General features: G+C 37.1%; 1 protein-coding gene and 1 long non-coding RNA gene across 4 annotated transcripts; one reads left to right on the forward strand and one right to left on the reverse strand.

Annotated features, from left to right (window-relative positions):
• The first annotated feature begins 1,340 nt into the window (after window positions 1-1,340).
• LOC112523810 lies at window positions 1,341-5,582 on the forward strand. The gene is made up of 4 exons (XR_003070300.1): window positions 1,341-1,509; window positions 3,205-3,476; window positions 5,016-5,135; window positions 5,418-5,582. It is a non-coding gene; the product is annotated as an uncharacterized LOC112523810 (long non-coding RNA).
• Window positions 5,583-7,838: 2,256 nt separating this feature from the next.
• On the reverse strand, window positions 7,839-14,079 carry LOC112515267. 3 transcript variants are annotated; one of them, XM_025121994.1, is made up of 4 exons: window positions 13,925-14,079; window positions 12,453-13,756; window positions 9,101-12,374; window positions 7,839-8,130 (listed from the first exon to the last, which is right to left on the reverse strand). In XM_025121994.1, exons 2-3 carry the CDS (start codon window positions 13,726-13,728, stop codon window positions 9,127-9,129), a joined length of 4,524 nt encoding a protein of 1,507 aa, XP_024977762.1. In that variant the 5' UTR covers window positions 13,729-13,756; window positions 13,925-14,079; the 3' UTR covers window positions 7,839-8,130; window positions 9,101-9,126. The 3 variants fall into 3 exon arrangements, with proteins under 3 accessions (XP_024977762.1, XP_024977752.1, XP_024977744.1); XM_025121984.1 differs by having other exon boundaries at window positions 9,101-12,380; XM_025121976.1 differs by having other exon boundaries at window positions 9,101-13,756.
• Window positions 14,080-14,711: the final 632 nt, after the last annotated feature.

Genomic DNA, 14,711 nt, shown 5'->3' on the forward strand with positions numbered 1-14,711 from the left:
ACCGCCCGGTTTTGCTATTTTCCAAACCAGACCGGACCGCCAGACCGCTCAAACCGCCAAAAACGGTCCGATTTGACTTGGTTCGGCCGGTTTGAGCGGTCCAACGATTTTTTTGAACACCCCTAGTTGGAGATACGCTCATAAACATAACAAAATAGTGATATAGTTAAATGCATGAGCCTATTGGGTCGCACACAAAGTTTTATCAATGTAAAAGCAATAAATAATATTTAAGAGTTTAATGGGTAATTAATTAAAAAGTGTTAACTAACTACTAGAGGGACTAATTGGTTATAGTCTAACCTATTTGGGCTTAATTAAGATTAGGTCTTGATCTAATATGGTTGGGTTTTAGTTGGATTAGGCCTTATAAAAGGATGTTTATCCCTAAACCCTAAACCTAATTTGACTTTTGAGTTCTTCCTCTTCATAACCCTAGAAAATGGACCGAAAACTAGAAAACACACACACATTATCAATATAAAGTGTGGTGCTTTTGAGATTGCACGAGAAGAGAAAGGTGATTTCTTCCTGTTTACAAGTGATTGAAGCTTTGGGGTGTGAACACAATAGAGATGATCTTGCTATTGGGTTCTTCACTTCCATTTAAAAGATTTTCTTTAATAACCCTCTATGTTTGTTTAGTTACTTGTATCAGATGTAATCAGGTACCTGGAAGGTTGTGATTTTCGATTTTATTTGCTTCCATATTTTTTTTGTTATCGAAATCTATCACAATCCAACATAAACGTATCCCTTTGTCCTAGACATCGGAGTGAAAATGAGACATAGGATGTGTCTTTCTCGTCAAGCTCAATCTTTAAATGAATTAAATGAAAAAATATATAATAATATTACATATTGGTTATTTGAACATGTATACATGTATTATTTCTATCTCATTATATCATATCATGGGGGCCGGACATAAATGGTCAATGTTACAAAATAACCAAAAAATAATAATTTTATTAGGAATAAATTAAATGGATGGACGTGCCTAAATTGGGCAAACAATTTGATTATTGGATCTATGTTTTTGATTTGTTAAATCATGTAAGTAGTACTTACCATCAGGAGTCAATATTATAATTTATTTTATCAGATAAAATTATAATATAAACGTATTTATGCAATAATTTATTTGGTGAGCACTTATTATCATCGTTCTTACCTGATAACGTTTAATAAACTGTCCTTGAAAACCCTTTAATCCACAAAAACGATATCATTATGTAACAATTTACCCGATAATTCGTGGAATTCATCTTGGTTGGTAAGGTAAAATGACTTCTTGGTTTTCACTTAGCCAGCGTTCGTTAGAAATGGGACTTAACAAGCAGCATAAATCCATAGTCACCCTAATTGGATTGAAATCACAGTTGAATGAAGAATTCCCGACGGGAATAGGGAGACGCTCAGACGCAAGCGCAACTGCCAACTCGGAAGAGCGATTGACCGATTTAGGGAAGAGCCGAAGAAACGAGATTACGAAAGGGAATTCAACAGGTTTTTCTATTTGTGCCCTAATTTTGCTCAATTTTTTTTTTATATTAATCTATCATAACTATCTTAAACAGAAAATATTCACTTGATACATTGAATTTTTAATTGATGATTTGATATTTTCGTAAAATTTGGTTAAGAAGCTCCCACCGATTAGTCTTTGGCTTGAGATTTCTGCCTGCAATGCATTAGGAAGAGTGATCAAGTTATTACTTGATTTCTTTTCTGGTATCTGGTGGCTATACACATTATGGTTATGATTTCATGTTACCCTTCTTATATCTCATCAAGAATGAAACAAATATTAAGAGCTTAGACATTGTAGCAGAGTGGCATGCTTTTTCATTTTAAAAACAACACCTCAAGTTTGCAAGAATAAGCTTTAGTGCCAAGTAACATGGTGTTTTTCACTTACATGTATGTAATCTATCCTCATTTTTGCAAGCACAATGGGTAGGTTCGAGACAAACTTCAAGCAACTACGTGGATCCCAGTTATCCTTTTTTATTTTATGAATTTCCCTACTATCTTCTCCTTGCCTATTTAGATTGTCTTCAATTCCAATTACAAAATGGAGTTAAAGCTAATGAAAGAATGCTGTTTTTCAATTCATGAAAAGACGATAGCAAAAGAAGGAGAAAATTAACTTTGTTAGTTGCTTTATGTAAAAGATTAGGTCCTGCCCTGGTGTTAGGAGGCTTGGGTCCCCCTTCCCCTGCCTGTTGTTATAAACTTGATATGGGTTAGCAAAACTCCAAGCTTAGCCATGAGTGTGACACCTGTATAGACGCTTAGGTGCTATTGTTGGACAATGTCAAAACTCGTGCAAGCTATGAGGTCAAACGACAGCGCCATTATCTTCTGGTTAGCAAGTGCCGATAAAAAGCATAGTTATAAACGGTCATTTCATCATTAACAACCATTAAAAACCCTAAACCCTTAAAAGCAGCATTCAACTGGCTGGTGCAAAAACCATGTGTGTTCATCAGATTTGATATATGTCCGAATGTGGAAGTGTTCATACATGTTCATTTGTCTTCGTATGGTCTGACTTGTAAGTTGCTTGACTATAGTTATGGGACATACATTGGCAAGCAATTCTGATCATCCCTTCTCTAATAATTGTATTTAACAGAGGTGTATGAAATTTTTGTGTAAAATCTACAAAATTTTCGCTGCTCAAAATAAAAACTATGACCAATTTGTAGATTTCATTCATTCTCCACTCATTTTCTGGCTCCACTAATGTACATGAGCTATACCATCCTCAACCATCTTTAGAAGGGGAAGTTAAACTTCATATTGAACTTTTAGAGCTATTCATAAAGAAAAAAACTTTGCATTTGGAAATCTTCTGTAACAGATAAATGCAAGCAAGACTCATTTTCATTTGATATATGTAATAGAAGGTACACTAACCATAAGGAGAAGGCATTTCTCCAGAGATAATGTCTATTATGAACTTTTAGTTTTTTTTTTTTTTCATACTCGACATTGATTTTCAATTTCTGGAGAAGGCATTTCTAAATCAATAGCAATTATTGCTACAAATAACATACTGTTTATGTTGCGCTGGAAATCACATCCATGTGAAACTTGTATTTTGACAAAGTCTAAAGTTTCTTGTGATATAAGTTCTATATTTTGACTCTGGTCAATCCCCTAAAAATGAATTTTAACTTCTTAAAATCGAATCAGGGATTGAGAATTTTGTGTAAGAAAAGAGGGAAATCAATCTGAATCAAAGGATGGGATCTGGTGAGGCTTTGAAAGTTGTGAAGGTTTATAGAGAGCTAATGAAAGCAGTGAAGAAACACATTGGGAATGAAGAACATAAAGCCCATTTCAGAGATTTCATAAAGTCAGAGTTCAAGAAAAATGGCGATGGGTTGGAGACATCGTTCATCCAGCAAAAAATTAAAATTGCCCATGATTATACTTATCTTTTTAAAAGTGTCCATCATCACCAGGTACACATTTCCTTTTTATGTTAAGAATTCATTTTCTATTCCCATGTGCGTTGATTTTACACTAGCATGTTGCCGGATGATAATCCCTTGTTAATGAACCTTCCATTTATAATTGTGGATTGTTGTTTGGTTTTGCATATTACAGACAGCTGTAGGCTTTGGTATTGTGTGAATATGTAGAATCCCTTTAGATTACTCTCGGAAAGAGCTCTGAGGAGAGAAAGGAGGTTCCTACATATACCAAAGGGAAATGGTCCAAGTCTAGCTAATGTGGGACTCTACCTCCTCCAATAGAGACTAGATGAGCACAAATTGCCCCTGATTGTCAAGAAGAGGCTAGACGGGGTATAGATTTCCCCAAAGTGTTGAGTCCTTAGAGTGATAAATCTTGACTTTGGTACCATGTGAAAATATACAAAATCTCTTTAGATTACTCTACAAAAGAGTCTTGAGGAAAGTAGGGAGCTTCCCATAGCCTAATGGCTCTCCTCTTATTCTCTCACTGAAACCACAGCAAGGCGTCACCCTCAAAAGCAGTGACCAAGACTTCTAGTTTTTCTTCATTGGTTAAGAGCGAAATACCTTTCAGCCCTCAATATCCAACCGTCTGGTTCTGTCCCTTCGAACACAGGTAACTCTAGTTTCCTCCCCCTTATCGCAAGAAACCGACCAGTATCGTAGTTTTTGTCTACGCGATAGTCCCCCTTTTTTGGTTGTCCATTGTCGTTGCTTTCATCATCTCCCCTGCTCTTCTTTGTTCTCCTAAGCGTTGCTTCTTGCAATATCAACATTGTTTCCATTTGTTTGATCACTTTCTGGCTTTCTGCATGTTGTCCTTCAGCGAGTTCACCTCCACTTGGACTGTTCCCAAGCTTCCCTCCACCTCGTCCATCCTCGATGTTGTTGATCGAGTCATTATCGTGTGAATAGTAATCGTTAGCAGTGATCGTGAATAGTGAACAGTGATTCGTGGATAGTAACACGATTACTAATACAGAACAGCGGCAGTAGGCTCTGATACCAATTTGAGAAGAGTCGATAAAAGGTTGCCAAGATTAGAGTATTAAAACCCTACAACTTTCGAGAGGCTGCAGTCTCTCCCTATTCAATTGTAGAGAATTGATTATAATAAATTGATCTATTTTCCAAAAAGGTAAACAATGAAGGTATTTAAACTAATAAGTAAAAGACTCTTAGAATAACACGGATCCTAAAGAAAGACAAATAAAACAATTAAGATAAACATAAGATAGTTATATGTAAACTTGAGGACTTATGACTTATCCAAGACTTGCTTTTATCTTTATCTTATTAATCTGCCCTCCTCTCTTTCCTTCTTGAATATGTCTTTATACTCTGAAGTCTATCAGAAACAAATTCATCCGACACTTGTTAAACAATGGAAACCAAGTATGCTTTGGAAATCTTGCTTCTTTTACATTTCATCATTTGAGCTGCTTCATCTTGAGTTGTTTAAAGTAGTAATGGTATAGTTTTGAGCTCATTGAATTTGGGTTTGGTTGTGATGGATTGGTGTAGGASTTGCTATTTTCTTACAACATTGCAGTAGATAGATCAGATGAAATGAAGAAAATACTTGGAAAATCTGCTGCAAGTGTTGGTCTCCAGCTTCCTGATGTTTATCAGTCTTGAAAATTGGTATGTTACTGTTTTTCCTTTAATTTATGAAATAATGAATTTGTATGCAATATATAGACCTTATAAGCGAGTAATTTTCAGAAACAACCGCTCTACTTTTAGAAACATAAACCTAACCTCATATCCGGGTGGGTTATATTGGCTTAGAAGCCCGTTCTTGTTTTTTGTTTCTAACCTCATCTCCGGGTGGGTTATATTGGCTTAGAAGCCCGTTCTTGTTTTACTCCTATGGCTTTTGATGTGCAACAAAGAACCCTTATCATTTTCTTACTACCTGTGCAGGGAAAGAAGATGGATATGGTTTTGGAAGCATGAACAAAGATTATAAAAACCTTTGACATTATATTATATGCAGTGGAGCTAATTCATCACATTATGTCTTGTTTTCTATCTGTCACCTACAAACTTGCTATCATGAATAAAGCATCAGCAAGGTTACAGACAAAATGACTTGCATTCTTTCTGAATCTTCTTCTTATAGTTTCCAAGTAAAATCAAAACCTCCAAAAACCTTAGGGGCTGTTTGGATCATGGGAATTGAAAGGAATTGGAATGTCCAATCCTTTGACCAAATTTCAAATAGAATGTTTGGTTCATGAAATAAGACTATGGAATCATTTCAATTCCAGTCTATTCCTTCATGCACAGATTTTACAATTCCATGGCAATATGCTAGGATTTCAATTCCTTTCTTATAGATTCCTTCCCTAATCCAATTCCATGCAACCAAATGCAATCACAAGGCATGCTCAAATTCCATCAGATTCCATTTCCATTCCCTCAAAGTCAAATTCATTCGATGAATTCCAATTCCATCGATATCCATTCTACGAACCAAATGCTCCCTTATATTCAACTTTGCACGTTGGAGATTTCGACATTAATTGTATTGTTAAAATATCAAATAATATAAAAAAAAGCTTTCTTACTTTTGTTTAATTTTATTCGTAGGTTTTGTACATTTTTATTACTCCATGCCATGAATAGGATCGATACATCTCGATTGGAAAAGAATCAAGAGAAATTGGTTGATATATTTCTCTGAAACAAACTAAAAGGAAACAAAAGATGGATACATAAATTACAAAAGATGGATACATAAATTAGGGGTGTTCATCTAAACTGCGAACGCCACACTGTAAAGCGCGGCTTAGAACTTTCACGGTGCTGTTTGCGGTTTACATTTTTACCAAACCACTATGCAGTGTGGTTTGCAGTTTTGAGTTATCAAACCGCGATGCAAACCACACGTACCGCTTATTTTGTCTATCTTTTAATTTTATATATAACACACATGCCCCCCTCCCAACACACACACACACACATATATATATATATATAGAGAGAGAGAGAGAGAGAGAGTTCGTTTCAAATACAACCCATCGCATTTGTACAACCAATGCAACCCAATAAATTGAGATATTTATGAAAATGATGAAAATTCATTTATTATGATTTGAATATTTATGGAAGATGAATAAAGTTCATTTATTATGATCAATATTTTATATTATGAAACAATCAAAACTTCGATGGAATGCCATATTAATCAAATTAAATGGACGGCTGAGATTGGGTTGTATTGGTTGTACAAATGTAAAGGATTGTATAATAACTCATCTATATATATACAAATAATATAGTTAGATAGATATAGATATAGATATAGAATAATTTATTATTTATATCACACTTTCGAACTTTATTTTTGGATTTTGAGGTTAATCCAATATGGCAATTGACAATGTTAATAAATTAGTTGGACACGTTACAACTTACGCATCAGTTTGAAGTTTATTCTTTTTACTTCTTAGACTATTTTCAATTATGAAATATATATTCGAGAATCAGATGTATTGAAACTCTTTATTTTTTTGGACTACTGTCACTTTATCATTAATGTATTTTTAAACTTATAATTATTAGATTGTAGGCATAAAGTGCAATAAGTACAAACCACATAAACCGTTCCGCATCGCATTTTCCGGTGTAGTTTGGTACAATTTGAAAGTCATGTGGTACAGTCCGCTGTTTGAGAAAAATGCTCAATACACATACGATTTACGGTCTAGTCCAAACCACACAACAATTATCCCCTGTGCGACTTTGCTACAGCTGGGTGTTAGTTTTCTTGGGAAGAATTAAAAAAAACCACTCTTACTCTTTTAGTTTTGGAGAATTTTCCAAATCTGTGGAAAGTTCCGCTGTACACTTTACTACTTTTATTTTGAAGAACCTGTTTGAGATAATTAGAAAAAAAGGCTGAAAGCATACTAACATATTCTCCAAAATAAAGAATTCAAAATCTCGAAAAAGTATAGCATTCAACTTTAACCGCTCCTTCACCTTAGATTTTTGCACCCTCCTACTTTCTCCGTTTTGAAGAAAGTTTTGGAAAATCTGATGGAATAAGAAATTTCTTAAAATCCCTATTTTCTCCATTTTTAAAAAGGAGTTGGAGATGCTCTACAAACTTCAAAATCTCTTGTTTTTCCCTCCATTTTTGGAGGAGCTGTTACAAGAGTCTTGACATCAGTAACTTTTGATTTTTCAAGTGGGTGATGTCAAACTCAAAGCTGGAAAGAATTCATGTGCTTTTCAGGACAACATCAGCATCAAAGTTGAAGAGCATTTCCAAGTAATATCACTGAAACTTGACCGGAAGTCAGGACCGGTCACAAGATATATATTCAACAGCCAACCAAACAAACAATCACGGCCCCTTTTTCGACAGGATCTCAAATTAGACTCTCAAAGTTGTATTCTATGAACAACTATCATTAAATCCACCATAACAGTAATGGAAATAGGTATATAGACAACAACTCATATACAACTATCCTCAACATGGTGTGCTAACCCAAACTAAACTACTCTGATAAGGAATTTGAATTTCCCCTTGATATTTTATTTATTCAAGGCAAGAAACCACATTCATGCTTATACTTGCCTTTCATGCTTTCCCCAGAAGCCTTCTGCAGGTCGTCTGTCTTACCTGTACAATTTCAAGATCCAACTCATCAGATGCCTGCCTAAAGCTGAAAATGGCTGTACATACTTGAAACAAGTCCAAAGTTGCAGCGACACCCTCAATGTAAAATATGCTAGAAAGCAGGAATTCTGTTTCTGCTCATACAGATGACACGATGCTGCCTAAATTTGAACTTCATTTAGGGGCTGTTTGTTAAACGCTTCCAGGGTGTCGCTTATTTACCCGTAACAGGCATAGCAAAGACAAAGAACCTTACCCGGTAAGAGGCATGGCAAGGCCGAGAATCTTACCTGGTAAGTGAATGAGAAGACTCTTACACGGTTAGTGCTTAGCAGATAAGAGGTGCTTACCAAAAATCCATTTTGACAGCCGAGAATGTTATCCGACAAGGTAAGTGAGGGTGGTGACTCTTGACGCTAAGCACTTACCTGGTAAGCATTTGGTAAATGGCCCCTCAGGAAGCTCAAAGCTGGCTTGTATCAATAGAAATTGTAGCCTAAGAGTGCGATTAGTAAGCAGAAGAGGCTAGATAGGACTGGACGAGCGAGAGTGAGGTAGGCGGTTGAAAGAATGGTGCAAGTTTTTGGTTTTAATTTGACATGGATGGTTTATAATTTATCTACCTTGTCTGTCTTCTTGATTTTTGTTCCACCTATTTGGTGGGACAAAAGATGCATTTTTGTCCCACAAGGTCATCTCCTGTCCCATTAAATGTAGCACCAAATGCGAGATAATTAGTTTTATTTTGTCATATCCTATGTACCAAGCACACCCTAATGGACAATATTTCTAGGTTGGGAAAACTTGGAGAAAATTGAGATTTAAACTATAAGTGTCAAGTCATGAACCAATAGCAGATAACCAAGTATACTTTCAACAAAAATGGCAGAAAGATAAAATTCAAGAAATTTAAACAGCAGCAGAAAATTCACATAATAGTCGAATATCTAGTGAAACAGAAACAATAGTTTACCTGACGTCTGAAAAGAATAACTTCTGCTAGCTTGCATTCATGAGATCTTGTGACATCGGAAGGGGCAAAGGTTTGTATGAGACTAAAGGGGTGTAATTGAGCTCATAATTTACACTAATTGACCCAAAAATGTTGAACCTTCCAGCACTACTATGAGCAACTTCTGCATCTGAACATTTTTTGAAGACCACTCGTGCACGGCCATTCTGCCTATCGACTTCAGTTTCTGATTCCATCAAAGCCCCAAAGCGTCTAAACATTTTATTTAGATGAATTTCTGAAGGAAAATAGATGCCCTCTGTGAACTTCAATACAACTTCTGTTGCCAAATTTTGCCGCCTTCGCTCAATAAGCTCTGATTGTTCCTTCGTCTCAATTTCGTGATTACTACTTAAAGCACGCTTTTTATTTGATTTACGGCTTGCTTTTGCTGGTTTTTCTGGTTCATAAGCCACAACATGACATTCTTGCCCTTCATTTTGATTATCTTGCAACAATTGCTCTTCAGAATGGTTTTGGATGATCCTATCCGTCCAATAAGAATCATTAACATCATCAAATTCAAATTCGAATTCTTCAGGTTCGTTTTCGTTGGACGTTTTTCTCTTCTTACCACTGACTGGTCTTCCGACGGATGAATTTTGCCTTATGGACTTGCTGAAAACAGCTGTTCTTCGATCATAGAAGAATGGGATGATGGTATTTAAAAAGCTGTATCCTTTCATGGGATCTTGAGCAACCAAGTGCAGTTGTGATAGCATCTCAGCCACAGATGATTGCTTACCCTCCACAATCATCATTTCCTCTTCCGAGTTTTCAGGAATCTGCAAGGAAACAGCAGGTCCAACTAGTTGGTCAGCATGTTGACCATTCGGATCGCTGTTTGACTTCAGAACCGATGGTGGCCCAGTCAGCTGGCTCGCTACCCGTTGAATGCATTCGCCAACTTTGAAAGACGGCTTAGGAGTTGAAATTAGAGCAGAAGGTACTTTCTCAAGACGTAGACTTGGCCTTTTCTTTGAACCATTAGAAATGGAATCGCGAGCCTTGCGTTTTTTTAAACCAGATGACGAAACTAAACTGCTGGTTACGTTGCCCCCTTCTGTGCGGTCACCATCTCCAGAATATGGTGCATCATCCGTTAGATCTGATAAACTTCGATCCTTGTGGGGATATTCACCGTCCATCAGATTGTTTTCAAAATTTTCTGATATTTTCGCACCATGGTTATTAACATGTTCATCTCCTTCAGTTAGCATCGAGGCATCTTCTTCCAATATCTCTCCACAAAACTGAAACTCAGGCAGGTTTCGATATCCCTTATAACGACCGTAAGATGATAACTGAGCTTTTGCCATTGCAAGCTCCATTTTGTCACCTTCACCAGGAAACCGCGCCAAAAGTCTCGCATAATCCACAAGTTTATCAGGTTCAAAAGAACTCACGCCAGCAGATTCATCGGCACCAGGTCTTCTATTTGATTTTCGACGAATGCCTCCATTTTCCACATTCTGATATTCAATTGTCTCGTAGATCTCCTGAGGAACACAAGAGCATGCAAGCCCCAGCTCTACCCGTCTGGAAACCTCATCCAAAGCACATCTAACTGCATTTTTGAACGATTCTGAATTGGTATTCTTCTCTATTTGAGAAAAATTTGGCCGGAATGGCTTCAGGACAGCTGAATCATTCCAAGCAAAAGTACCATCTCCAAAATATGCTACCAAAAAGCAATCTTTTTTATGATACTTCATGGCCTTCTCTGATGCATCAGAAGGATTGAATATCTGCCCAGGCCACCATGGATGACTCCTTATTTTACCCCAAACCAAATCAGAAACAGAGAACCGTCCTTTTCCCCGTGGCTGGAAATAACATGATTGTTGCAATGAACACGAGCTTTCATTCTCAAGAGGCTCGGTGACCTCATTTGTGGATCGTCCAACTGCCTTTCTCTCCTCTTCTTGCACAGATTCATCATCTTCCTCTGAGTCTGTTTCAACCTTCAAATTTTCATCTTCCAATAGAGGGGATCTACTTCCATCCAGTGAATCATAAAGTGGAACCTCAACATGCACACGACGCTCATACACTATGGGTTGTCGAGACTTGCAGTTTTCCTCTAGCTGGCCAATGACGACTGGTTCACAAGAAGATTCTAGAAGTACCTGTTCCACGCCACCTTCAGAATTCACGTTAATGTTAAAGTCTTGATCTGTTTCTGGATGATCTGCATTACCACTTAAAACGTCAATTTCTGACATTTCATCTTTCCATCCCAATACTTCATCAATGTCCATCCCTGCATCTTCTCCTCTCTCCATGTGAGCATCTTCATATGAAAATTCTAAGTTCTCATGAAGACCACAATCTTTGGCTACATCTGCACAAGGTGTCACACCATTGACTTCCTCAAAAGCATTGACCAMCTCAGTCGATAAACTTCGATTATCAGGGTACAGTAACCTTGGACCCTCAGAATCTCTATCTTTAGCTTCAACTTTTGTGGTTAAAACTTCTTCGGGACCAAGATGGGCTGTGGTTAATGATACTGGAATCTTTGAAGAATCTAAAACCTCATCTCCATTTCCAGTTTTCTCATCCATCACACCATCTCCATAAATCACCTCTTGAACAGATTCAGTATGCTGTTCCACAATCTCCTCATCCTCGGTCAAACCCCTTTCTGTTTCCTCTCTATCTTTTACATCAGTTTCTCGTCCAAATTGAGGCTCTCCATTAGACGATTCAACAGCCAATTTAGAATCTCCTACCCCAGTTCCTTTTTCAGGCTTTTGAGCATCGTTTGTTATAACTTCAGTTGTTGGATGAAAACTCTGGTTTTTGCTCAATTTGGCAACTTCAGCTTGTTGGTCCAGATTTTCAGCTTGCACATTGACATCATCTTCACCTGTTGATAAATTTCTATTATCATCACAAACCAAACTTGGATTCACAGAAGCACCACCTTGCGTTTCATCTTTGCAGGCTAAACCCTCCTCTACAACAACATCAACGTCCTCAGAACCAGGATTGGTTGCGGTTGATGGCTCTGAAATCATTGAGGAATCTAAAGCTTCAGATTCTTTTCCAATTTTTTCGTTCACAATACAATCTCCATCAGCCGCTTGTTCACATTCAATAGGCTGTTCCATGATCTCCTTGGACAAACCTCTCTGTGATTCCTCTATTTCTATCAAACTTTCTCTTCTTTGAGAATCATCTTCGGTTGTTGGATGCAGACTCTCTTTGTTGCTCCTTCTAGCAACTTCATCTGTTCCTGCATTCACCAACTCAGTTGAAGAATTTTGATTATTATCACAGACTAAACTTGGATCCACAAAAACACCACCTTGGGCTTCATCTTTGCAGGCGAAGCCCTCATCTACAACGACAACATCAACGTCCTCAGAACCAGGATTAGAGCCAAGATTGGTTGTGGTTGATGGCTCTGAAATCGTTGAGGAATCTAAAGCTTCAGATTCTTTTCCAATTTTTCCGTTCACAATACAATCTCCATCAGCCGCTTGTTCACATTCAATAGGCTGTTTCATGATCTCCTTGGACAAACCTCTCTGTGATTTCTCCATATCTATCAAACCATTTTCTCTTCTTTGAGAATCAACTTCGATTGTTGGATGCGGACCATCTTCGTTGCTCCTTCCAGCAACTTCATCAGTTCCTGCATTGACCAACTCAGTTGAAGAATTTTGATTATTATCACAAACTAAACTTGGATCCACAGAAACAATATCTTGCGCTTCGTCTTTGCTGGCAAAATCCTTCTCCACAACCATCAAGTCTACTTCCAGTGAACCAAGATCAGCTGTTGTAGTTGATGACTCTGCAATCTTTGAGGAATCTAAAATCTCGGCTTCTTTTCCGGGTTTTCCATCCATCACATGATCTCCCCCAGCCACATCTTCAACAGATTTTACATTCTGCTCCACAACCACCTCGGTCAAACCTCTTTCTGTTAGCTCCTTGCTGTCTATTAGAGCAATATCTGCACCAAATTGAGGCTCTCCCCTTGAAGATTCATAAGCCATTTCAGAATCTCTTACACAGGTTCCAGATTTCTGAGCATCACCATCAGAATCTTGAAGAACGTCTCTGCTTACCTCTAAACTCCTCTCCAAACCTTCTTCCTTCACTGCCACCTCAACTTTCTCAAAAGTTAAAACCCTATCAGAATCTTGAAGAACATCTCTGCTTGCCTCTAAACTTCTATTTAGACCTTCTTCCTTCACTGTCACCTCAACTTTCTCAAAAGTTAAAACCCTGCTTCCAACTGAAGTATGACAAACATCTTCACCAGAACCTGCAGCTTCTTCAGTATCCATTTTCGGATCATGAGTCTGTGTTTCTTTCTCCGTACACTCTTCAACCAACCCAACAGAACCCGCCTTACTATCCAAATCATCACGGCCATGATCACCATCAACCTCATCGGCACCCACAACATCCACCATCATATCCTCCCCTTCATCTCTCTCAGACAAAAAACCCTCGTTTTTCCCCTCCCCGCCACCCAATCTCCCAGTTACGACTTCATCGACTGCAGTAGAATCAACAATCACACTAGATTTCTCAATACTAGGCGTATCACGATCCTCATGTTCTTCCATTACTCACAGAGTAATCTGAGTAGATAAGCTACATAAAAATAGACCACGTAAACACTCAATTTTACCTGATTGAGATTGAAATCAAACAATAAAAACCCTAACTTTATATCAGAATTATTCAGATCTATCAAGAATGTAACCAAAACAAGTCATAGTGAAAAAGAAAAACGTAGCCCTAGTATCAAATACAGCGTACCTTGTTGATGCCCTCAAGCTGACCTCTGCTCGAACGTAATTCTAGAGAGAGAGAGAGTGAATTTTGAGTCCCCTTTTTGTTAGATTTCTAGAAGGAAACTTTGCATCCAAAAAATAAGCCTAAAATAATGTCATCATGTAGTAGTACTAGTTCCCAAATGTTTTCCTCACCCTAATTTTCTATTTTGGACATCCGGTGAGCTCACTTCGAACCGATCCGACCAAGACATAACCAATGGCTCGGGTGTTCCCCACATTTTGATGTATTTGAAATCGTTATAATCATTAAAAGCTATATTTTTCCTCAAACAATATAGGAAAAATTGTATTAAAATGAAACCGATTTTCACCTAATTTTTATTTTGAGGAATCAATTTTCAAAATCGTCAATTTACACCTTATTTCTATTTTGAGGAACCAACTTTCAAGTGTTTAGAGGATAAAAATACTATTTTATTAAAATATGAATATCTTAAAAATAAATTTAATGATGTAATTGATAAAATAGAGTAACTATTAGTTTTGTAAAGATTTTTAACTTTTGATACTTTATTTAAAAAGAATTATAACATAGTTGTTGAAGATGCTCTTAAACCATCTCTAATAGGTATGCTATACATATCTAATTATGTACACGAGCAATACGGCAGAATGTAAAAAGTTTTTATCAATATTTATTTCTCATTGATAAAATGGGCTGCTAGTTGCCCAATAAAATGAGCAATATACATTTGGAGAAAAGAGAAAATGTAAACCTCGGGTGAACTTTGATCAAATCAACAAAAAAT

Source organism: Cynara cardunculus (genome assembly GCF_001531365.2).
Source record: "Cynara cardunculus var. scolymus isolate 2C chromosome LG 1, CcrdV1, whole genome shotgun sequence".
Taxonomy (NCBI): domain Eukaryota; kingdom Viridiplantae; phylum Streptophyta; class Magnoliopsida; order Asterales; family Asteraceae; genus Cynara; species Cynara cardunculus.